At 61.7% G+C, this 21086-nt stretch overlaps 5 protein-coding genes across 5 annotated transcripts; 3 read left to right on the top strand and 2 right to left on the bottom strand.

Annotated features, from left to right (window-relative positions):
* Positions 1-3: 3 nt before the first annotated feature.
* On the bottom strand, positions 4-6581 carry CHLRE_01g013300v5 (uncharacterized protein). The gene is made up of 13 exons (XM_043058348.1): positions 5470-6581; positions 5066-5201; positions 4630-4751; positions 4216-4366; positions 3625-3764; positions 2981-3109; positions 2652-2706; positions 2208-2296; positions 1876-1976; positions 1482-1632; positions 1265-1315; positions 868-989; positions 4-530 (listed from the first exon to the last, which is right to left on the bottom strand). The coding sequence occupies exons 1-13, from the start codon at positions 6271-6273 to the stop codon at positions 362-364; spliced, it is 2220 nt and encodes a 739-aa protein (XP_042928262.1). The 5' UTR covers positions 6274-6581; the 3' UTR covers positions 4-361.
* Positions 6582-6731: 150 nt separating this feature from the next.
* Positions 6732-11661, top strand: CHLRE_01g013250v5 (uncharacterized protein). The gene is made up of 11 exons (XM_043058347.1): positions 6732-6846; positions 6952-7144; positions 7341-7399; positions 7506-7557; positions 7700-7773; positions 8028-8214; positions 8342-8427; positions 8783-8993; positions 9227-9374; positions 9716-9891; positions 11191-11661. Exons 4-11 carry the CDS (start codon positions 7548-7550, stop codon positions 11316-11318), a joined length of 1020 nt encoding a protein of 339 aa, XP_042928261.1. The 5' UTR covers positions 6732-6846; positions 6952-7144; positions 7341-7399; positions 7506-7547; the 3' UTR covers positions 11319-11661.
* An 82-nt stretch (positions 11662-11743) lies between these two features.
* CHLRE_01g013200v5 (uncharacterized protein) lies at positions 11744-13281 on the bottom strand. The gene has a single exon (XM_043058346.1). The coding sequence runs from the start codon at positions 12680-12682 to the stop codon at positions 12380-12382; it is 303 nt and encodes a 100-aa protein (XP_042928260.1). The 5' UTR covers positions 12683-13281; the 3' UTR covers positions 11744-12379.
* A 100-nt stretch (positions 13282-13381) lies between these two features.
* Positions 13382-15794, top strand: CHLRE_01g013150v5 (uncharacterized protein). The gene is made up of 7 exons (XM_043058345.1): positions 13382-13478; positions 13610-13703; positions 13954-14009; positions 14329-14338; positions 14602-14653; positions 14847-14897; positions 15102-15794. Exons 1-7 carry the CDS (start codon positions 13468-13470, stop codon positions 15158-15160), a joined length of 333 nt encoding a protein of 110 aa, XP_042928259.1. The 5' UTR covers positions 13382-13467; the 3' UTR covers positions 15161-15794.
* Positions 15795-15901: 107 nt separating this feature from the next.
* CHLRE_01g013100v5 (uncharacterized protein) lies at positions 15902-20423 on the top strand. Its single transcript, XM_001689835.2, has 8 exons — positions 15902-16232; positions 16603-16914; positions 17087-17279; positions 17704-17758; positions 17987-18049; positions 18237-18341; positions 18585-18648; positions 18826-20423. The coding sequence occupies exons 1-8, from the start codon at positions 16169-16171 to the stop codon at positions 18840-18842; spliced, it is 873 nt and encodes a 290-aa protein (XP_001689887.2). The 5' UTR covers positions 15902-16168; the 3' UTR covers positions 18843-20423.
* The last annotated feature ends 663 nt before the right edge of the window (positions 20424-21086 follow it).

The following is a 21086-nucleotide window of genomic DNA, read 5'->3' as shown; positions in this document are numbered from 1 at the left end:
AGCGGTACCCAAGTGTTACAGGGGCCAAGTCTTCTCTGGCCAGCAGCGCACAGCAGTCTAGCACTTGCCAAGTGCAGGGCAGGCTGCTGCGTGCTTCACAGACGCTCAGTACTCAGCGATTCCGCAATCCTTATCTTCCCTGGATCCACGCTTGACATAGCCGCGACAGCTCCGCCTGCCAAAGCAATGAAACGACGAAATGCGGCGCCCGCGCGCCCCTTCCTCTTCCCCGGTCCCTGCTGCTGCACTAGCATTGCACAGGATCTACACGGCTACTTGTAACAGCAGCGGACCTCACTACCTCGTTCACAAATGTTTCATGTGCCACAACAAACACATATCACCGCCTTGCTTCCGCCGCTCATTGCTGCGCGGCCGCTGCCAGCTCGCCGCTGGCGCCGCCGTTGGTGCTGCCGCTGCTGGCGCCGCTCGCGGCGGCCCCGGCGGCGTTGGCTCCGATGTCGGCTGACACGCTGGAGGGCACGCGGTAGCGCTCCATGATGCGCGCGTTGGCATCCACGGCCAGAGACCTGTGTAAGCAGCGGGTTGCGGCGGTGCGCGGCGATGGGGTGTATGTGCAAAGATGGTACAGAGGAGCGTAGCGAGGTAGACAGCGGCGGGGGGATTGTAAATACCAGCCCAAACTATACCAAAACAAGCCAAACTAGCGGAGCACAGACAGAGGCAAGGGGGAAGGCAGACAGCGTTGCAACGATGACATCCTTCCCGACGTGGGAAAAGCTGGTTCTCCCCCAGTTGGAAAAGGTAAGTCTTGCCTTGCCTCTCGCAACCGCCCTACCGACTACCGGGCCCCCGAAGCACCGTACACACACTATCCTATCCTCTTCCCGCCCCGCCCGGCCCCACCTCTCCACCACCATGACCCGCTCGTCCTCCAGCTCGAAGCGCACGAAGCGGTCCGCCGCGCCCTCCACCAGCTCCTTGAGGTGAGCCAGGTGGAGCACCTCGGTGCCGTTCACACGCAGGACCTGAAATTAAGGGGGAAGGAAATATCACATTCTGTACCCAACTAAATCAAGGGGGTGCAGCGGCACGAGCAGGAGCAGCGGTAAGCGCTGAGTTGCGTGAGTTGAGGAGCGGTAAGCGTTGAGTTGCGTGAGCAGAAGTGCAGTGGGAAGGAGGTAGCCCCGCGTAGGACCTTGCACACGGTTGACAGTCAACGCGCTGCCCCTACCCCCGGATCCCTGCCCGGCCCCCTGGCGCATCTGCGCCTGGTTCGCTCCATCCGCCGCATCTGCCGCACCTGCAGCGTCTGGAACTGCTGGTAGCCGGTGTTCACGTCGTCCACCAGGACCTGTGGGGGTGTTGGTGTTGGTGCTCAGGGTGTTCGTGGTGTTCGTGGTGAACAGAGGCAGGGTTTGCAATGTGAGCCTGTTTGCAGGCCCCACATGCACGCACACGCCTCCCCCCAAGAAACCTCCCCACACCTCTCCAGCCGCGCCACCAACCCACCAACCCACCTGGCTGAGGATGACGATCTGCTGCCGCGGCTTCTGCATCATGCCGTGCATGGCCTTGTCGTACAGCCGCCGCGGCGCCGTGTTCATCCAGTCCTCGCCGTACTCGTGCAGGTAGGGCTGAGTCAGCGGCACGAACACCAGGCCCGCGTACCTGCGCGTGCGCGAGCGAGTGGCTGGGTGAGAGACACGCGAAACAAATAAGCAGATGGGGGATACCGTAAGCGACGCGTGATTGCTAGCCTGCACAGGCGATGGCACAGCGCCGCCACAATGCACACCGCCCCCTCTCCCGGGTCCCGCACACACATGTATCCATGTATCCATCTATACTCAATAAGCCGCGCACGCAACCAGCCCGTGAGTCAGCCGGCCAGTCAGCCTCAGTGCCTCTCACATGAAGTAGGAGGGCAGTCGGTCGTAGCAGTGCACGGGCACCAGCAGGTCGTTGGGCGTGACCGGCATGTCAAACACCAGCTGCTGGCCATCGCGCAGCACCTGGGGGAGGGGGGAAAGGCGGAGGGGGGTTTACATTCATGATTATGTTAGGAAATGGTAGAAGGTATGGGGATTGCAAGATGAAAAACATTTGGAACGGTAGGGGGAGGGGGAGGCGGGGGTCGGGCGGGTGTGAGGTGCGGGGGAAGGGGGGGATCCTGCGTGTGTGTGGGAGGGGGCCAAGTAGGGGGTGGTCGTGTCCTGTCCCAAACATGGTACGGTAGTGCCCACCTTGAGTTTGGCAGTGCCGGCTGTGGGCTTGAGGGTGATGAGGTAGGAGAAGTAGATGCGCTCGCGCTGCCGCAGGTGCACTGTGCCGTCTGTGTGGGGGGGGGGGGGAGGGAAGGGGGCGACGGGATTCCAGGCATGGCTCGTGAGATAAGGGAAGGGGGTCACATTCATGATTATTTAAGAAGTGAAGGTACAGTAGTATAGCAGACGCGTTGTTACCGATGTATGGGGGGGCCAACATGGTGGCGGGAGATAGCGAATGGGTCGCTCGTCATGGCGCAAGTGGCACTTAGCACGGCGAGTAGCACTTGGGGCAGGTCACGTGTCAGGGAGTTGAGAGAGCCGGAAAAGACTTTGCAGCTGCCGGGCTTCGGCGCACGCACGCGCACGCGATGGAAGGCGGGTGGGCCACGAAGCAACGCGCATGTGACTTTTGGTTCTCACCGTTGGCAATCCGGACGCCATCAAACTCCAGCAAGACGTCACCGGGCTTGAGCACCTACAAAGGACAAAACAAGTCGGAGCACCGAAGGGCCGGACAGGGAGAGGAAGGTCAGGGCAAGTCGAGCCGGTGGCCACGCCTCCGGCCCGCGTCCCCTCCCCATTCGCCCCTTTCAAAATCAACACATGCACGCACAAGCAGACACACACACACACACACACACACACACACACACACACACACACGCACAGGCACACACACACACACACACACACACACACGCACAAGCAGACACACACACACACACACGCACAAGCAGACACACGCGCACCTTGGCCGCGTTGGAGGTCTTCTGGATGGTGTTGACCAGCACGCCCGTCATGCCCTCGCCCATGCCCAGTGCGGAGCGCAGGTGCGGGTTCTCCAGGTTCTGACACAGCACGCCCAGGCTGCAGTAGCCCTGTGCGTGTGAGGGGGGGGGGGCGTGGGCAGAGGCGAGGCGAGGAGCGGAGAGGAGAGGAGAGGAGGGGGGGGGGTAGTCAGCACCAAGCCAAAGAGGGGGAGGGAGGAGGGGGAGGGAGCAGGGAGCGGCGAGACGGGAGCGGAGAGGGCGGCGCGCGTGTTGAGGGAGGCAGATTGCATTGGTTACAAGAGGGACCTGCTGACGCAGTTCACGAGCCAGTGGGGCAGTGGGGGCGAGAAAGGCACGAGGGTACGTGCCGCTAAAACCACGTGTCCTTGCGGGTACGCACGCTACCGCCCGCAAGGTCATTCGCACTGGGGCACGGGTAGGCTTGTAGGCCGCTGGCTCCCGCCAGCCCCTGACATACACCCACGCCCACCTCACCGCCAACCCCATGCCCCCTTGTCAAAGCATAGGCCACGCTCTCCTCCTCGCTCTTTTGCATTGGGCTCGGCTGGTATCTACAAACCCCCACCCTCGCCCCCCGCCCCCACCCTCGCCCTCGCCCTCACCTGGTAGCTGCCGTACTTCCGCACCTCGGACAGGAAGTGCCGTACCACGGGTGTGGGGATGATGTAGCCGATGTTCTCCGCCCCCGGCAGGTTCTGGAACGCCACGCCCACCACCTGGTCGCCCTGCAGCGCTGGGCCGCCTGCGGGAGGAGGGTTACATTCATGATTAGTTAAGCAAGTGGTAGTGGCAGGGGGGGGCGTAGCCATTCACGAGGACAGTACAAAACATGGAACTGCCGACGTCGGCCCCCGAGGGAGGAGCGGGGCAGCCGCCCATGCAAGGCGGGGAGGAGGTGCCAGGCATGACACGTTAGGAAGGCGGCGATGCCGCAAGGAGAAGGGGTGGTTGCGGGGTTCAGGAGAAGGGGTGGTTGCGGGGTTCAGGAGAAGGGGTGGTTGCGAGGGTTCATCGGACGCTCCTCTGCATCTCTTGCTCTCGCACCCAGGCGTTCAGAGGGGCAGGATAGGGCGAGAGCGGGAGATGGGAGCGCCGATTCATTCGTAATGCCAGGATTGCAGATCAGCACCCAACCCAACACCTTACACTGACGCAACCCAGCCCGCCACAGCCACCGCCACAGCCTCCCTCACCGCTGTTGCCTGGGTTGATGGCGGCATCAATCTGGCACGCCATGAGGTGCGACGCGGCGTGGGCGTACTGCGCCACCTCCACGCGGCTCACCACGCCGCTGGTGACGGAGGTGTTGTCGCCGCCAGTGGGGTAGCCCACCACAACCACACCCTGCAGAAGGGGGCGGGCAGGCAGGCGGGAGGGAGGAGAAGTGGGGGGATCTTGAAGGGCACGGGTCAAGGGGACAGCTACTGGTGATGATGGTGATGGTGGTGGTGCTGGGAGTTGACGTGCTGGGTACGGGTCGAACTCGGTATCAGGGTGCACCGATGCAGCCAGGCGGAGTGAAGGCAGATCCCCAAACTCCGCCCCTCGCGCCCACAACTTGACCACCCCCCGGCTGCTCCCCCCCCCCGCCGCCGCCGCTGCCTCACCTGTTGCAGCTCGGGCACCTCGCCCAGCTCCAGCGGTAGCATGGAGGTGGGGGTGCTCCAGAACGCCTCGTCGGTGACGGACAGCAGCGCCAGGTCGCAGTCGTGGCCCACAGCCTGGACGTCTGTGGAGGTGGGGGAGGAGGTGGGTGTTACATGTATGATTAGATCAGGAAGTGGTAGACGGTGGGGGAGGGGGGCCAGCGGTGGGGGTGTGAGGGGTGAGTGCGCTTGTCAACTGTGCTTGCGAGGAAGGGCGTGAGAGGCGAGGTCACGGGGGCGGCGCGGCAGCAGGCGGAAGCTAGATGCCGCATATATCAGACACCACAGGATGCCACTGGACGCCATCCCGGTACCCTGTCCGCGCCCCGCCCTACAGTGCCCCTCCTCCTTAGTCCCCTCTCCCTCCTCAGTCCTCTCTCCCCCTCAGTCGTCTCACCCGCCCGGTACTTGGTGCCGCTGCCGTGGCGCTTGACCAGCACGTAGGTGGCGTCCGCCACCACGTGCGCGTTGGTCAGGATCAGCCGGTCGTGCACCACGAAGCCAGTGCCCGTGGACTCGCGCTTGGGGTGGTTCTGGAGGGAGGTTGAGAAACAGCGGGCAGCGGCAGTTGGGCACGTGCGGAGAGGGCGCAAGGGCCGGGAGCAAGGCGGCATGTTGTACCGATACGGCAGTCTCTGACGTATTGCTGCCAAGACACCTACAGCTCTCGTTTTTCCGTTCGTTCCGTGCTCTTTGGGTCCCAAACAAACCCATGGTGCCGCACCGCCCACGCGCCCTTTGGGTTGCTCGTGGATAAGCCTGGCATTCGACTACCATGCATTGCCCCGCCCTCGCGCCCACCTGCCAGGGCAGCGTGTAGTTGGGCCGGCTGTGTACGGTGTAGATCTTGATGATGCTATCCAGCACACTGCCCATGCCCTCAGCGTATGCCAGCGGCGCCTCCGCCAGCGCCGCCAGCAGCTCCCCGTCGCTCTTGATGTGCTGCGAGTAGCTGCGCGACGGCTGGAACACGCCCGTGTGGCGCGGCGCCGGCATCGTGCCCGCGGCCGCCGTCGCCGTGGCGGCTGCGGACATGTGCACAACCACCGGCTCCGCAACGTCCTCGGCGGCGGACGAGCCGCCGTCGCCGCCGCCTGCGGCGGCGGCGCCTGGCCCGGACGCTGCGGCGGCGGTGCCGCGCCGGCCGCGCCTAGACGGCGCTGCTGCTGCGGCGGCGCCGGCACCCCCAGCAGACGAGGTGCTGGCGGCTGCGGCCGCGCCGTCAGAGGACAGCAGCATGTCATCGGTGGTCACACGAGGCACCAACGACGGCGCCGCCTGCCAGCCGCCCACCGCCGCCGCGGCGCCGCCGCTGCTGCTGCTCGAGGCTGCACCAACGGCACCTGCGCTAACTCCACTGGAACCCCCGGTAACGCTCAACGGCTGCGGTGCCCAGTCACGCCCCGCTGGGGCGGCAGCGCCGTGCGGCAGCTGTGCGAGAGGCTGGCCACGTTCATTGTGAGATGGCGAGTGCAGAGGCCAGCCCGCGCCGGCGGCGGGAGCAGCGGAGCAAAACGCCCGGTTGCGAGTGCGCAGAGAGGAGGCCGGGGACGGGTGCGCTGCGGGCGGACCGCTGGCGCCGAGCAGCCGGCCTTGTAGCGGCATGCCAGCTGTGGATCGGTGGGCACTTAAACTTTGCGCGGTGACCGCTCTCAGCGTTGACCTAGCCGCCGCGGCGTCGCTAAACGCCTTGAGATGCGAGATGCTGGTTGCGCAGGATGCTGCTGAGACGGAAGCACCGCTATAGTTGGAGTGACCGGCAAGCTTTGTGCGGCACCAGGTGGATACTTGGGCCAGGAGCCTATTGCGAGGGGCAGTCATAGACTAAAGCGAGCCTGAAGGGAGGGCCTGAACCCTGCCTCTGTACACCACTCCGAAATAATACTAGCGCATTGGTACCAGTCAGCGTTATGTACTAGCATATAACAAACAAAATGAGCGACGTGGCAACGCGTACTCGGTACTCCGGCATGAGCGGCCGCTGCATGATGAACCCGCGCTCTGTGGTTGGGCACACAGAAGCGCTATACTGATCGGTACATGTCAATCTTATTTGTAGTCATGAATCATCATGGGCTTAAGTTAAGGCTCCCCGTGAACTTCTGCTGAATCGGTCTTTTGCCTTTGGTCTCGAGCGCACCTTTGCTTCCATCAATGGTGGCGCGGGCGCTGATGAGGGTAAGTTGCAAGAATGGACTTGACCCTGCGCCAGGAGGGTGCGAACCGCCCCAACGGATAAAACCGCCAAGCCCCAGGTCCTTTGTGTATCCCACGCGTGCACAGGCCAGTTGCGCCGCTGCCCAGCCACTGGCGCAATTGCAGGCTGCTGCCAGCCAGCTAGTGGGGTTGTGCGACGGGCAGCGCCTGTTGGGGCTCAGCGTCCATGGGGACTCAGGCACAAGCTGGCGTGCACTGTCCTCCCCAGCGTTCTCCGGTACCTGCCCCAGCGGGCCACCTGCTTTTAGCTTCGACATTGGTGAGCGATGGAGAATGGATGCGTCGGCTCGTCATCTGCAAGCTTGTGCGCGAAGCCGCTGCACCTTTGAAAGGATTGCACTCTCTGTACGTGGTGTGTGCTGCGTGACGGCTTTGTCCATGAGTGCACGGCCATAGTACGGTCTTTTGAACCGGTACCACGCCGTCATTACTCCGTCACCCGCAACGCCCGCCAGACGGAGTGCTGATACGCGGCAAACACGTGCTGCAAGAAACATTGGAGGCCGTTAAGAAGGTGCGTGGAGCTGCCTAACCACTAGCCACACCCCGGCAACCTAAAGCAGATCTGGGACGGCTGCACATTTGACACACGTATGTTGACACACGTCGTTGTGCCGCAGCTCACCACAACGGAGGGCCGCTGGCGCTACCCAGTTGTGTTCATGACCAATGGTAAGAACCGGCTACAATCGTTAGTTTGGCAACATTTCGATCCATGGCGCCCGTTGTCATTGCATGCTCTCGGCGCACTCAGCAATGCACTCCGTGCATCTGTGCCCGCCCTCTCCCTCCACGCGCACGCACACAAACTCAGGCGGTGGCGTTTGCGAGGAGCGCAAGGCCGCGCAACTGTCGGGTTGGCTGGGTATACGCGTGGCGCCGTCGCAGGTGGGTTGCGGCCGGTGTGGTGAGCCATGTCGAAACCTACGGTAGTACACTCTCTGGGTGTTGCCGGGCGGCAAGGGGCTTGAGGCAATTGCAACAGCCCCCGAAACCAAGCAGTGGCCTGCCTTTGCACATGGCACATGAATATTCCAGTCCGTATCTCCACATCTCAAGCACTACACCCGAACCCCCAAGCCCCTGACAATCCCTGTGCCCCCATCCCGCCACCTACCACCGCCACTCCGCCACTCCCCCAGGTGATTCTATCGCACACGCCCATGCGTGACCTGGTTCCACAGCTGGCGGAGGCGCCGGTGCTGGTGTCGGGCCGCGGGGACGTGCTGGCGGTGGCGCGGGGCTACGGCCTGGGCCGAGTGCTGCACACGCGGCAGTTGGGACGAGCAATGCCCGCAGCCACACCCTTCTCCAGCTACCCCCCGCCAGGTGAGAGCAGGGCAGGGCCGGGGTCGCAGCGGCATGAGCGCGCCATGAAATTAGGTCCTTGAGCAGCTTGTGCCGGGTGTGACTCGCCCTCGCTCTTGCACACCGCCATCTGCTCCCGCTTCCACAGCCTCAGCTGCACAGGGGGCAGCGGCTCCCGCGGCGGCCGCGTCTGTGCCCGAGTCCAACATCACCGCCGCCGCGGCGGCCGCGCAGGTGCGCCCACGTCCCCATGCCCATTTCCATTGCACTGCTCACATGAATGCGCCTGGTCTAATCACTCCCATGCTTTGTGCGCACGGCAGCCCTCAGCAGACCAGTAAGATACACGGCCGCGCCTTCTTCCTGCCCCAGTGCACCATTGCAACCCGCGCCGCTCATAGCCTCGTGCGTTCCCCTCCCCTCCTGCCTGTGATCGTGCAACATCCCCGGGCATACCGCCGGGCCAGCTATGCAATCAAGATGCCCGTTCTCTCAACATCCACGCATAACCACATCTGAGGCCCGCTGACCACCGCTCCTGCTCCTTCCCGCTCTCCTGCTCCTGCTCTGCGCGTCTTTGCTCGCGCAGTTCGCGGAGCCCTGTCCGGTGCGGCACCTGGGTCTGGCCACAGAGGAGGCGCCCATCCACACCGTGCTGGTCATGGCCGACCCAGATGACTGGTACCGAGACGCGCAGCTCATATGCGACGTGCTCAGCGGCGCGGGCGTGCCGGCTCGCTCGCCCGCGGCGGCGGCGGCGGCAGGCGCGGCGCCGGTGCGTCTGGTGTTCTCCAACCCGGGTGAGGGCTGGGCTGGCGCGTGTATGCCTGTGTGTATGTGGTGGGGCGGTGGCTGGCATCACCCGAGCCAACAGCGCCAGCAGACCGATGACGACGGCTACCATCAGCGGTACCTGACTCCCCTCGGATGCCGTCCTGCATCCTTCGCTATTGCCACTGCTCCCCTGCACGTGTGTGCACGAAAACGGACGTGTGCGTGCGTGCGTTTGTGTGTGTGCATGGGCCTGCAACAGACCTGCTGTGGGCCAATGAGTTCCCCAAGAACCGCTTCGGCCAGGGCGCGTTCGCACACATGGTGCTGTCCCTCTACTCGCGACTCACTTGCGGCGGCCGCCCGGCACACGTGACCTTCTACGGCAAGCCCAATCCCCAGCCGTACAGGTGTGGCATCGACCTGCATGTGTATGTCTGCCTGTGCGACCTGCTGCCTTGTCCTATGGCATCCGCGCAAATTGTCTAAGGGCCACGACGCCTACAGTGTTTCTGTATCCTAGCCGCTTAGCTTCGCACGCTGACGGGGCTGAAAGAGCGCGTCCCGGCAGGCCCTGTTGCGCTGAATGACATGCTCCACGGGTCCCATGCCGCACCTTCCGTCCCCTCCCCAGTTTTCCATGCCCCCCCCCCCACACACACACACGCGCACCCCCACGCCCATCCCCCGCGTGACTTCCCCATGTTTCGTTGGGCTCGGGCATTTACCTCCCCCCACCCCCCACCACCAGGCTCGCGGAGCGGCTGCTGCTGGCTCAGGCGCATGAGCTGGGGCTGGCACTGCCCGAGGTGCCGACCGGGACACTGCCCTTCAGTGGCATCTACGCGGTGGGGGATAACCCGGCCGCAGACGTGCGCGGAGCCAACCAGGCGGGCGCGCCCTGGGTGTCGGTGCTGGTGCGGACAGGTACGGTGTGAGGCTGCGTGTACCCAGGGCCAGGTCATATGGGGCGGCTGGCCGGCCGGGCAGTGGAGTGGTTAGCTTTGGGTTTGCTGCGCCTCAAGGTCCTGCCAACCAAGCTCCAGGCCCCACGCACCCTGCCTCCTTGGTACGGACACACACACACACACACACACACACGTGTGTGTAGTTGTGGGTGCGTAGGTGTGTGCGTGGGTTCGCGTGTGCGTGTGCGGGTTGCGTGCGCGGTGTTTCGTCCCAGTGCGGGTTGTTGTCCCTGTCCGTGTGCGGCTGTCGGCTTAGTTTGGGGTGCCGGTTTTCCTGGGGCTGGCTTCGTCCTTCGTCTAACGCGTGTTGTGGTATGTCCTCGTGTGCGTCTGAGTTCAGTTCTGCCGCCGGTCCCTGTGCCGTTCGTGTTCGCAGTTGCTGCCCTGAGGGTGTGCTCCGTTTGGTGGGGTTTTGGTTTGCGTCTGTGGGGTCTGCCAGCTCGTGCCCTCGCCGTTGTGCACCGCTGTAATGCCACAGTCTGCCACCCTGCCTGCCCCGCGCCCCACCTGCCTGCCCCTACCGACGTGGCCACTGCGGCCGCGAGCATGCCTAGACTCGGTGCCGCCGTGGAGCGGGGAGCGGGAGGCCAGCTCCCGCCAGCCCACGGCGACGGATAAACACCCACCCGCGTGCTACCGGCCTGCATCTAGAACGTCTTGCGACTCTGCAACCGCCGCCCGCCACGCCCCCATGCAACCCCGGCCCCGTTAAGGTTGCTTGCCACACTCACTCGCCCTCTTCTCCGGGTCGCGTGATACTTAATAGGCGGGCTTTAGAATGCGCGTTAGCTAGGTCGCTTGCTGCACGCCGCCCCACTTGTCGCCTTTGCCATTTGCCTGCCCGTGACACTTCCTCGCTGCCGCCCTTTGCCCTCGCTTCCCCTGTCGCCCGTAGGTGAGCTCGACTATGACCAGCGGGCGGGAATATGGGACGTAGGCGTGCTGGGTAAACGTTGTAGCGCGCCCAGGGCGCGGCGCATACAATGCATATGGGTGCCACTCGGGGTCAGATCGTTCGTCGATCGCCCGAGAGGGTTACAGGCTTTTCGCGGGTAAGTATGACTACCGGGGTCGACGACGCTCGGTATTCGGTAAGTATCCGTAAGTAACTCCGGCGCCGCTTGGGCGGGCTTCGTTTTGTTGTTTTTTTCTAACACACACACACACACACACACGCACACACACACACACACGTCTCATTCCCATTTCGTTATCAAACACACACGTACCGCCCCCCCCCCGGCTACCCCCACACCAGGCGTGTTCCAGGGCCCGGGCCCCAACTGCGACATCGACACGGCGCGCATCGCTGTGGACGACGTGGCGGCGGGCGTGGAGGCGGCGCTGCACCACACCCGCAGCCTCAGGTGGCACAGCATGCGGTGACAGCAGCAGGAGTGGCGGCTGCGGCGGCTGTGGCGGCTGGCTGGCATGGTATGTTGAACTTGCGGAGTTGCGGTGGCAGGGCGGTTGGGACTTGGGCTTAGCGAGGGCGGCTTGCGCGGTCGGTGCGGATGAGGGGCGTGTCAGGCTGGCGGCGGCAGTAGGCATGACAGAGGTGCGGCGGGCTGCAGGACGCTTCGTCATAGGCGCAGCTGCGTTTGGCAGAGAGTCGCGACAGAGGGTAGTCATGGCATGTGTCCGGGTGAGCGGCTGAGCGCATGTGGATTCGGGAGAAGCTCGTTGCTGTCGGCTGTTACGGCAGCCCATGTTACTTTCGCTGCCTCGCGTGCACGAATATACGTCCGTATCTCCTGGACTCTGGAATGGATGGGGTGGCAGACGGGCAAATACGTATGGCAGTTGCCGGAACTTAGCCCCAGTTACATTCAAGCGCAGCTCAGCTGCAACGCTGCGATCACCTGCCAGCTGTGCTGCCGTTCGGATTCGAATGGACACCGCCTTCATTTGTTGCTTGACCCTGGCCTGACAGTGGGAATCAATACATGCAGCGCATTCCCGGCTCCCCACCGTCAAGTCCAAGGCCAGCCAATCCGTACTGTCGCACCGTGGTGTAAGGCTAACTGAGTTCATATGCGCGTTTGCACAAACGTTCTGCCACCAACCGCTAAAGCTCGCAAACACACCCACACCTAGGCGCTGAGGTTGCAAACCCAACATCGCATTTGCGCGCAGCGCACTGTCCGTGTCCGTGATACCCAATGCCACGCGGCGGTATAGCATTACCTCCTGCTGTCTCCAGCAACACACACCAGCTTTGCAGCACAACACCCGAATTGCGTGTGCGAACTGCGCATGCATCCATTTACGTGATCGGACCTTTCAACTCACCAGGATCCTGCCAGCTTGCCTTTGCCCGCTCCTCCCGTAACAACGACAACGGCTGCACCCCCAGCACTCATCTACACACCTCCAGGTATAGCGCCTCCACCGCAACTCCTCCCTCGTACTACAGCCGGCTTGACAAAAGCCACGCAGTGCCGACGTCAAACCTTGCCCAGCCGCGCCTTCTGCTGCGCCGCCAGAATCTCCCGCGGCGTGCGCCACTCAAAGCCGGTCGTGCCCTTACGCGACGGCTCCCGAGACGACCCCGCCGAGCCCGGTGCCCACTTGCCGCCCGTACGGGTGCCGGGCACGCCCCGACGGGTGCGGTAGAGCAGCCATGCGAAGAAGACGAAGGCGATACCGTGGCAAGCCACAAGGATAACCACGAGGTCGAGTTCGAAGATCTGCCAGCCGTCCTTGGGGTGGTGCTCGTGCTCCTTGCCCAGGATTACGTGCTTGGCCATGTTCACGGCGGGGAAAGCGGAGTCTCAGCGGGTGTTGCCTCTGTGGGTGATCAGCCGTGTCAGGGCTTGGTCTGCCGGTTAGTGACTACTGCTCCGGTAGCTACTGCCGCAGTGGCGATATGGCTGGCTGCACTCGACGCTGCGAGCCACGACTGGCGCCCGGGTATGGGGCAGCTATGGGACGATCCTGACGACTGGTCCCCAGGGTCTTGTCAAGGCTGGTGACAGCCGGAGGAGCTGCAGAGCTGTCCCACCACAGGTGTCCAGCTCCTGACTCGTAGCTCTGAGCGAGCTGTCTAGTCCTGCTTGTCGCTGGGCTTGGCGTCCTTGGCTGCAGGGTTCACGATGACTAGAATCACCCAAGCCAGCAGGGCCAGCAGATGCAGACCGATGAGAACAGCTACGAGAGTGCCCCACCCCTGCAGCATATCGCCATGGCCGGGCGTGATTCGGGTCGCATGATGAATACCGCTCATACTTTCTTTGTCCTTCTGCAAAAGAAATGGGCAACCTAACCAAGCTTGAAAGAAGACTGTTGCGCGGGAACTAGCGCAAAGGTCGAAGAGCGCACTATTACTACTGTTCCTGAAACTTGGAAGGCTCTGAGCTGTGGTTTTGACGTTTTGTGGCAAATTGGCTGCGGATTGGGCGTTGTCGGTTCAATGCATGGGCTCGGACCAGCGTCTTTGCAAAGCCATGCCTTGTCTATTGGCCTGTTCCATCGCTGAATCTGTGAAACTTACAAGCAACTAGCAATTGACACTATGCTCGTTGCGAGGTCCCACATGGTCGCGCGGTGAGTCGCTATAGAAATGTTGATAATACGAAGCGTATAACGTCAGGGGAGCACCCTGGGTTGGGGCGATTGACACAACCAGGGCCAAAAAGAACCTTCGGAGAGCACGATGGTGCCGAACTTGGTCGCAGGCGGACGCGCTCGCAGGTCCAGGTGCAAGCTTCTTCTGCCAAGGCGGCCATGAAGATCGTGGTGCAGCGCAACCCAGCCGAGGACGTGCTCAAGGTAAGGGTCGCCGTGCGTATGTTTGGAGGGGCGAGGCCGTGGGGCGAGGCGCATGCGTGCGTGCGCCAGCCTATCCTGCCTCCGGCAAGTCCACAGTTTCGGCACTGTCGCGCCCGGACACGTCGCATTCGGTCCGCTGGCTCAGTGTAACGACCTGAAAACAGCACGTACACGATGGAGTTTTGATGTTCGGTGCACGCCGTACGGCCACGCTGCACTTCCCGACTTGATTTTCCTGTTGCTCACGCAGGCCAAGGGCGTGCGCAGCTGGCCGACTTGGGGCTGCGGCGTGTCAAAGTTCCCTTGGTGCGTGGGGCTCGGCTCAAGCGGCTCGCAAATTTTCAGAGCCGGGCATGCTCTGGTCAGCTGCATGAGCGGTGATAGGATACGGGCAACGACTGCTGTAGCCTTCTCCAATGCGCAATTTCGGTTCATCTTCGTTCACAACGTGGGGAAGTCCGAGCATTGGCGTTGCCGTTTACGGGCGTGTCACTGTCATGTTTCCACGTATGCGCTCAATTACTCTGCTTCACAGTGTTTACAAACCCTCTGCTTTCCGTCCCATATCTTATGCTGCATGTCTGCATGACGTAACTGGGACGGCGCGTACACCTCGTGGCTACAGGACGTATCAGGTGAGTGGGGTCGGACGTAGGGGGCTGCTGGGGCCCGGGAGTGTATACTGGCAGGCGCGCACCAGCAGATGACGGCTGCCATCCCGGACCAGCACCACAGACCAGCTCTACCATATGAGCACGGCGCTCGGTGACATGCCGCGCACCTGCCGTGGGCAGCCGACACGCCTGCGCTGCGCACACGCGTACATTAGCGGCACGGATGCTGCTGACCGCCTGGCCCCACGTAATGCACGTGCTGACATGCGCCCGCCGGCGCGCAGGAGAACGAGACCTGCTATGTGCTGGAGGGCGACGTCATTGTGACCCCCAACGGTGCGTTGGCAGGGGCCACTGGGCACATCACTCTTGGCAGAATGGCGACTGCAAGCCGCCGCCCCAGCAACACGGTTGCACTCCCAATGTCCTCTTCGTGTAGTTATGATGTGTACCGTATGCGCCCGGTGTGGCGGAGGCAACACATGCGGGCCGCAGAGCTCATGCCATCGCTGTCCTGTCGTGCCTGCAGGCGGCGAGCCAGTGCAGATCAAGGCCGGTGACATGGCGACCTTCCCTGCGGGTAAGAGGGCAGGGGTTGGTGCGGCCACTCGCGGGGGGAGGGGGCCGAGGGGATGGGCAGGGTCGCTGTCGCGGGCTGGCAGGGTGCTTGGGTGGCCGTGGCGCAGTCGCGCCAGTAGCTCCGGGCCATTCGTAATAGAGGCTGAATCAGTCGCATGACTAATGCCGTGGCTCCGCGACTGTGCCTTATCGTGTTGCTGTGCAGGCATGTCGTGCACCTGGGACGTCAAGGCGCCCATCAACAAGCACTACAACTTTCATTGAGGCGACGGCGCCACACAGGAGTGAGCGCAATGATGCATATGACGCGTTTGAGGGGCGTGCCTCGCCTGGCCTTGCTTGCTGCTGTGTGGGTTTCTTCCGCGAGTATGTTGTATGCACACATTGTGAGGAGCACGTGAATTGCGGGCGACAGCGCAGTGTAGGTCGCGGGCGAGCGCGTGAGTGCCAAGGGTGTTGCAGCGTGTCGAGCGGGTACGTCGTGGTAGGTCCGAGGAGTCATGTGCGCTCAGGGTACAGCGCCTGTGTACAGCTCATGCTCCCGTCTACTTGCTTACCTAGCACGAATCAGTTTGTGTTTCTTCGGGTTATTGAATAATTCAGAAAGCGTTCGCAGAATGGCTCGCAGAGAACGGAAAGCGCACGAGGGCGCACGGCACCGTTGGACGCTTGGACTCCTGAGCGAAGGGCGCATCTTGCGCGAAACCTATGCACCTTGTATGATTTTATATCTTAGTAGGGTGCGCTCGCAGTTCAAGTGTATGAGTAGCGGCGCTTGTTGACGACGACTCCGAAGCTGCGTTGGCGCTTGCCGAATGGCAACAACACCGCATTGCACTGTATTTCACGTGGCTCTTCAGATACTACTTGAGTCATATAGTTGAATCTCGCATATACAACTCGCAACTCATGTGTCCTCAGTAACGCGCGGGAGACGGGGAGATACGCCGAAAACTCGACGCGTAGCAATTCGTTGCTCCGGCCCCGCTCCCCGAGCTGGGTTTTATGATCGCGGTTTATACAAATTGATCATCCTTGCATACGTTCTCAACAGCGAGGCGTAGGGACTTGCCGAAGCAGCTGGCGCAGTAAAGACGTCTGACAGCTCAAGCTGCGCTATTACTTAGTGTGTGAGATCACAATTGTTCAGCAAAGTTAATAGTTCTTGCAATACTTTTGGGTCAGTAGAACAGTCAAGGTACCCGGGTAGCTCGGCGGACGCGCACAACAGTAGAGCCGGCCGCTCGGCGACCTACCGCCGCCGTCGGTAATATGCGTCCGGCATCACTAATACTCATCGTTATTGTGGGCACAACGCTATGCGCGTCGGCGGCTGGTAAGCACTGGCGGCATAGGGCCGCTGATGGCAGGCGCTGATGGGTAGCGACTTCGCGCGCGTGGCTGGTGTCTGAGACTCCACAGTCGCTTGGGACTCCTGATGATAATAGTTACCACTTGCGCGAACGCTGATCAGTCAGCGTTCGAGCGGCGGCGACAATGCCACGCATGTCTACAGAATGTCGTCTACTAAAACGGCTTTGCAACACACCGGCTTCAACACCAAGCGCGACTAGGCTGTTCGCGCCACATGTTGCTTGCAGAATTAGGGAGCCTTATCTGGGCAGACTCCTGGGTGACTGACACACCGTTCTGACACACCATCCTGACAAATCCCACGAACCCCTTCCTCCCTGTGTGCGACATAGCCCAAGTTAAGAGCCCGAAGCCACCGCGCCCGCCCCGGCCGCCGCCCCGGCCGCCGACGATGAAGCCCCCACCGCGCCCGCCCAAGCCGCCTCGGCCGCCGCCACCGCTGCGTGGCTCACCCAGGCCGCCGCCTCCACCCCGGTCGCCGCCTCCACCCAGGCCGCCGCCTCCACCCCGGCCGCCGCCTCCACCGCGCCCACCACCTCCCAGCAACATTGTGCGAGGCGCCGCATTGCCGCCTCCTCCCGTCCAGCGGTCGTCCCCGCCCCCGCCCATTCCTACTGCTGGTGGTGGCAGCGGCCTGCTTGGAGGTGAGCGTCAATCATACGCACAGCTGCCCTTTCGCGCCGCCGTGCTGCATTTTGCCCTAATCGATCCCCGCGTGCCCGTCCTTTCCCACTCAGCCCTGGCTCTTACCCTGCAACCCCAGTCACCTCCAGCTCACTCACGCATGTACTCAACCACGCACACACTACCACACAGGCGGCGGCTGCCCCGACGCGCAGGCTGTATTCGACAGCACCAACATGTACCGGGGCTGGCACCAGGCGCCGCCGATGACGTGGAGCCCGACCCTGGCGGCGGCGGCGCAGGCGTATGCCGAGGTGCTGGCGCCCAAGGGATGCCCGCTCATCCACGCCGGCGTCGGCGGCGAGAATCTTTTTACCACAACGCAGTGAGTCAGTTCTCCCAGGGGCGGGGCGCAGGGATGTCAACTAACGTGGCGCCGTGCGCGGTGTAGTGGTAGTTGTTTACTTGCAGTCCATCGGCGCCTACTCACGCCCGTTGAACACTTGCACACACACACATACACACACACACACATATATATATATATACACACATACACACATCCGTTCTGCATCGCATACACTGTCCTACGCGTAATGTTTTCCTTGTGCTCTTTAACACATACACACATATACACACGACACGCAACTCCGGCGTCGCCTGAGTGGGCTTTCCTTTCCTATTTTTACACACACGCGAGCGTGCACACATCAGCCTGTGTCCTCTTTCCAAACGAGCCGCCCACCCGGTGGTCCCACCTGCCGAGTTTTGACACCTCCACCGCCACGTGTGTCTCATTTCGCACACAGGTATCCCAAGCCCGACAACACCTGCCTGCGGGCCATCAACGCCTGGTACAGCGAGGTGCGTGCGGGGCGGCGCTGTACGGCAGACACCGCAAATTCTGTGTGGCGGCGCTGTGTGCGGCGTTGTGCGGGGAGGTCGAAACCCGCTGGGCACGCGTAGGATCACGCCAATCGCTATCACTTGACACGCGCGCCCCGAACATGACAGGCTGCAGCAGTGTAGCTAAGCCAGCCGTGTGTCTCCTGCGCGCTGCTGCGTTCCCTCTCCCTCTTCCCCCACCCGCAGGAGGCCTACTACGACTACAGCGTGGCCAACGCCTTCACCTACAACTGGCCCCGCGGCGTCGGGGTGAGTGCCGCAGCGGCCGCTGCTCAACTGGCATGCCAGAGCAGCGAGGCTCCCTTCCATGCCTCCCTTCACTAGAGACATTGCAGGACTTTACCCGCGCGCTACTTTTAGTGTTTTTTTGCTGATTTCTCCTTGCCTGAAATCCCTGCATCCCACACATTCCTGCCCGGGATTCTTCGGCCTGCAGCACTTCACTGCCATGGTGTGGAAGGGCGGGCGCTCCTTCGGCTGCGGCGTGGCGCGGGCGGACGTGCCCATGGCGGCAATGCCAGGTGGCTTCGCGGGCTGCAAGGTGGGTCTGCGAGAGCGTGTCCACAAGCAACGCCGCCTTTCGGCCCACCCGGACAGATAGGCAGCCGTTCCAGGCCAGGAATCAGAGGGAATCAGCCCGGCCTACTCACCGCAACGCACAATTGATTGCTAAGCTGCTCCACGCACCCAGCTGAGCACTCGCCTCTCCCAACCGCACCTCCTCCCGCCTCGTAACACCCGCGTCATCCGGACCCATGCCTCCCCATGCGCCACCTCCGCACAGATCGTGGTCTGTCGCTACTCCCTGCCCGTCAATGTCGCGGACAATACGGCGTTCAAGCAAAACGGTGAGAGGGAGCCCGGGGGTAGTTCTTTGGGCTAGCGTGGCACTACGTACGAGTACGACACGCTGTGACATGTTCCCCGCGCTCTACACCAAAGCACACTAGTCGAAGGAGCAGCTCTTGTGTCGCCCACCCCTGTCTGAACCCTCGCACCTGTGCTTCCTTCCCATCCGCGCGCAGTCCTGCCGAAGGTGTGATGGACGCGGCTTGTCCTGGCCACGTCATCGGGCAGTAATCCATTCTTTTTCCTTCCTAGTTGGCTGCTGAGAACCCGAGGCGGCCCGAGTTTTGCCTCGCGAAGAACAAAAGCTTCATCTGATAAACAACTCGGACCCGGACCTGTCATGACAAAATCATGACTTGAGCATGGCACCACGTAAGTGGTGGCGCTCTCGGACAGCTGAACGCCTGCGTGCTGTGTATAGCACCGGCGTCGGCTTGTTGTTTCCGACTTCTGCACAAGAAGTTGCTGTTGGTCTTTGATGGCTGGCTGCATCGTGTAGGAGACACACTGTCATTATTTAGCGTCGCACTGGAGTCTCCATCTGTTGTACGAAGCACTCTCATGCTCTGTGTGATTCAGGGCGTGTGGTTGGGGAGGGCTGCCTGATGTTCACAATTCAAAATAAACGGGGGTGTTATAGATGGAATGTCGACGCGCGGCCAGACAGGCCGAACCGGACCTCGCCATTCACTACAGGCGGAAGTCTGTTTTGTGGCGCGGAGAGTGCTCGTGCACGTGTGAGTGGCTGTGTTTGCAAGCAGGGGGGCCGGACAAATTTATATGTACAAAGTTATTGTATGATACATTCGTTAAGCGTGGGTGCGTTAACTGGCCACGGTGCCGCCTTGAGCTTGGGGTTTCTAGACCCTAACTACATTCACCTCGCCGGGCTTGCGCTGCCGGGCACATCTGCAAAGACATGGACGCACGGCAGCGCAATGCACGGCAGGCAGCGGGTTGCGGCATGCATTATATACTGGCAATGGTCTGAATGGACGGCCTGGACAGCTTGGCCCGCCGGGTTGGTCGCCTATGATGAGGCTTAGAGTGGAGGTTGACAGAGATGTAGCAGGTAAGCGCGGACTTCGTGTAAACGCGTCTGCCATGTTTCCTAGCTATGTTCATAAATTGTACGAGGTTCGTGTTTGGAGCTTTCAAGGTTATTCACCAAGCAGCGACTACTGATCAAGATTTGCTGGACAAGTAAGAGCGTGTGCGTGTGTAGGGTGAGTGCTTGTGCGGCGCGGCAATCGGCACTTCCCAGTGTTTCCGATGCGCATGCAAGCCGGCGTTCCTAGAAGCCCAGTACGTGCAGGTGTTATTCTTATTCTTTAAGCGTGTTTATTTAGGTAAGCAAACAGACCCACGCCTGCGCGGCGTTGGAGGTGGACTTCACGTTGAAGAAGGTCTGTTTACGAATGTGCACTGCGCGCAGGTGTGAAGTACGGCAGTTGGGCCCCGGTGGTCCCCATATTGAGGGTTGGACCCACCATCGAAGAAGGTGGTTGGCAGTTGCCCAAAAGTACTTAAGGGCTGACCGCGCCGAGCTGTGACAAGCTATTGCCACAAGAGCCTAGCCAAGTACAAGAGTAAGCCCCCCAACCGACTGCCAAGTCACACATGCTCAAGTGAGCCGTCTGTCTGTGTTCCAATCTTTGAATAGGTAGTGCCGGCCGTAGGCCAGGCACGGCGCACGGTCGCGCCCTTTAGGTTTCTGTGTTTGATTGCTCTGCGGGACCCAACCCCAGTGCCTTCTTTGTAAGCGTCAAGTAATACTACCGGTACACGGTCTTTGCCCGTCCCGCCTTCCTCTCTAACTCCCACTCAGCGTCTCAGACCTGAGACGCTGAGCAAGTCAGCCTTAGCTATTGGAATAGTCAGCTATAGCAGCTATTAGCAACAAGTCAGCGAGTGTTCTGCTTGCGTGTAGATCCGTTTCCCTTCCCGACACACAGGTTCTCCCTGCCAGGGGTATCAAGTCAAGTCCCGACCAAGACTCCTTTCCCTACCGCCTCCTCACCACCTACTCTCACCCTCTATCCCTCGTCTAGTCTTCTTCTTCTCCTCGAGTGCCCGTCGCCTCCTTCTGTATTCTGTCGTGTCTGCCTCGTGTGAGAGCGTAAGCCACGTGTTAGGTGTGTTGCGTGCCAGTCAGGTCGTTCCCATACCTGCGAACGCTGGTGTATACTCAATCAAGGGAAGGTCAAAATCGTAGTGGGTCTGTCTTCATACAGCTGCTGCGTGGCTCTAGAGACTCGGTGACGCCTGCGCCAGTACGCGAAAAAATCTGGGTTCCTGTATATAGGGCTCGCGCGTCTTTTGTGGGGGGAGTTGCGGGAATAGTCCTGAGAAACTCTACTGTCCCCTTCCTTTTGTTCTTTACGGGTTCATGTCAAAATGGCCGACTCAGATTCAGAATCGAACGTGTCCACAGCTT

Source organism: Chlamydomonas reinhardtii, chromosome 1 (genome assembly GCF_000002595.2).
Source record: "Chlamydomonas reinhardtii strain CC-503 cw92 mt+ chromosome 1, whole genome shotgun sequence".
In the NCBI taxonomy this organism is placed as follows: Eukaryota; Viridiplantae; Chlorophyta; class Chlorophyceae; order Chlamydomonadales; family Chlamydomonadaceae; genus Chlamydomonas; species Chlamydomonas reinhardtii.
The sequence above is the reverse complement of the archived record's forward strand: the minus strand, read 5'-3'. Positions and strand labels throughout refer to the sequence as shown.

Excerpts from the sequence above, each read along its gene's own strand:
- CHLRE_01g013300v5 (XM_043058348.1), bottom strand. The coding sequence starts at position 6,273 with ATGCCGCTACAAGGCCGGCTGCTCGGCGCCAGCGGTCCGCCCGCAGCG. Across the intron at positions 4,367-4,629 it reads AGGTGCCCGAGCTGCAACAG|GGTGTGGTTGTGGTGGGCTA; the intron begins GTGAGGCAGCGG and ends CCCCTTCTGCAG. Across the intron at positions 3,110-3,624 it reads GGAAGTACGGCAGCTACCAG|GGCTACTGCAGCCTGGGCGT; the intron begins GTGAGGGCGAGG and ends TCACACGCACAG.
- CHLRE_01g013250v5 (XM_043058347.1), top strand. Across the intron at positions 8,428-8,782 it reads CCGCCGCGGCGGCCGCGCAG|TTCGCGGAGCCCTGTCCGGT; the intron begins GTGCGCCCACGT and ends TTGCTCGCGCAG. Across the intron at positions 8,994-9,226 it reads TCTGGTGTTCTCCAACCCGG|ACCTGCTGTGGGCCAATGAG; the intron begins GTGAGGGCTGGG and ends GGCCTGCAACAG.
- CHLRE_01g013200v5 (XM_043058346.1), bottom strand. The coding sequence starts at position 12,682 with ATGGCCAAGCACGTAATCCTGGGCAAGGAGCACGAGCACCACCCCAAG.
- CHLRE_01g013150v5 (XM_043058345.1), top strand. Across the intron at positions 13,704-13,953 it reads CAGCCGAGGACGTGCTCAAG|GCCAAGGGCGTGCGCAGCTG; the intron begins GTAAGGGTCGCC and ends TTGCTCACGCAG. Across the intron at positions 14,654-14,846 it reads CGTCATTGTGACCCCCAACG|GCGGCGAGCCAGTGCAGATC; the intron begins GTGCGTTGGCAG and ends TCGTGCCTGCAG.
- CHLRE_01g013100v5 (XM_001689835.2), top strand. The coding sequence starts at position 16,169 with ATGCGTCCGGCATCACTAATACTCATCGTTATTGTGGGCACAACGCTA. Across the intron at positions 16,233-16,602 it reads GCTATGCGCGTCGGCGGCTG|CCCAAGTTAAGAGCCCGAAG; the intron begins GTAAGCACTGGC and ends TGTGCGACATAG. Across the intron at positions 18,342-18,584 it reads GTGGCTTCGCGGGCTGCAAG|ATCGTGGTCTGTCGCTACTC; the intron begins GTGGGTCTGCGA and ends ACCTCCGCACAG.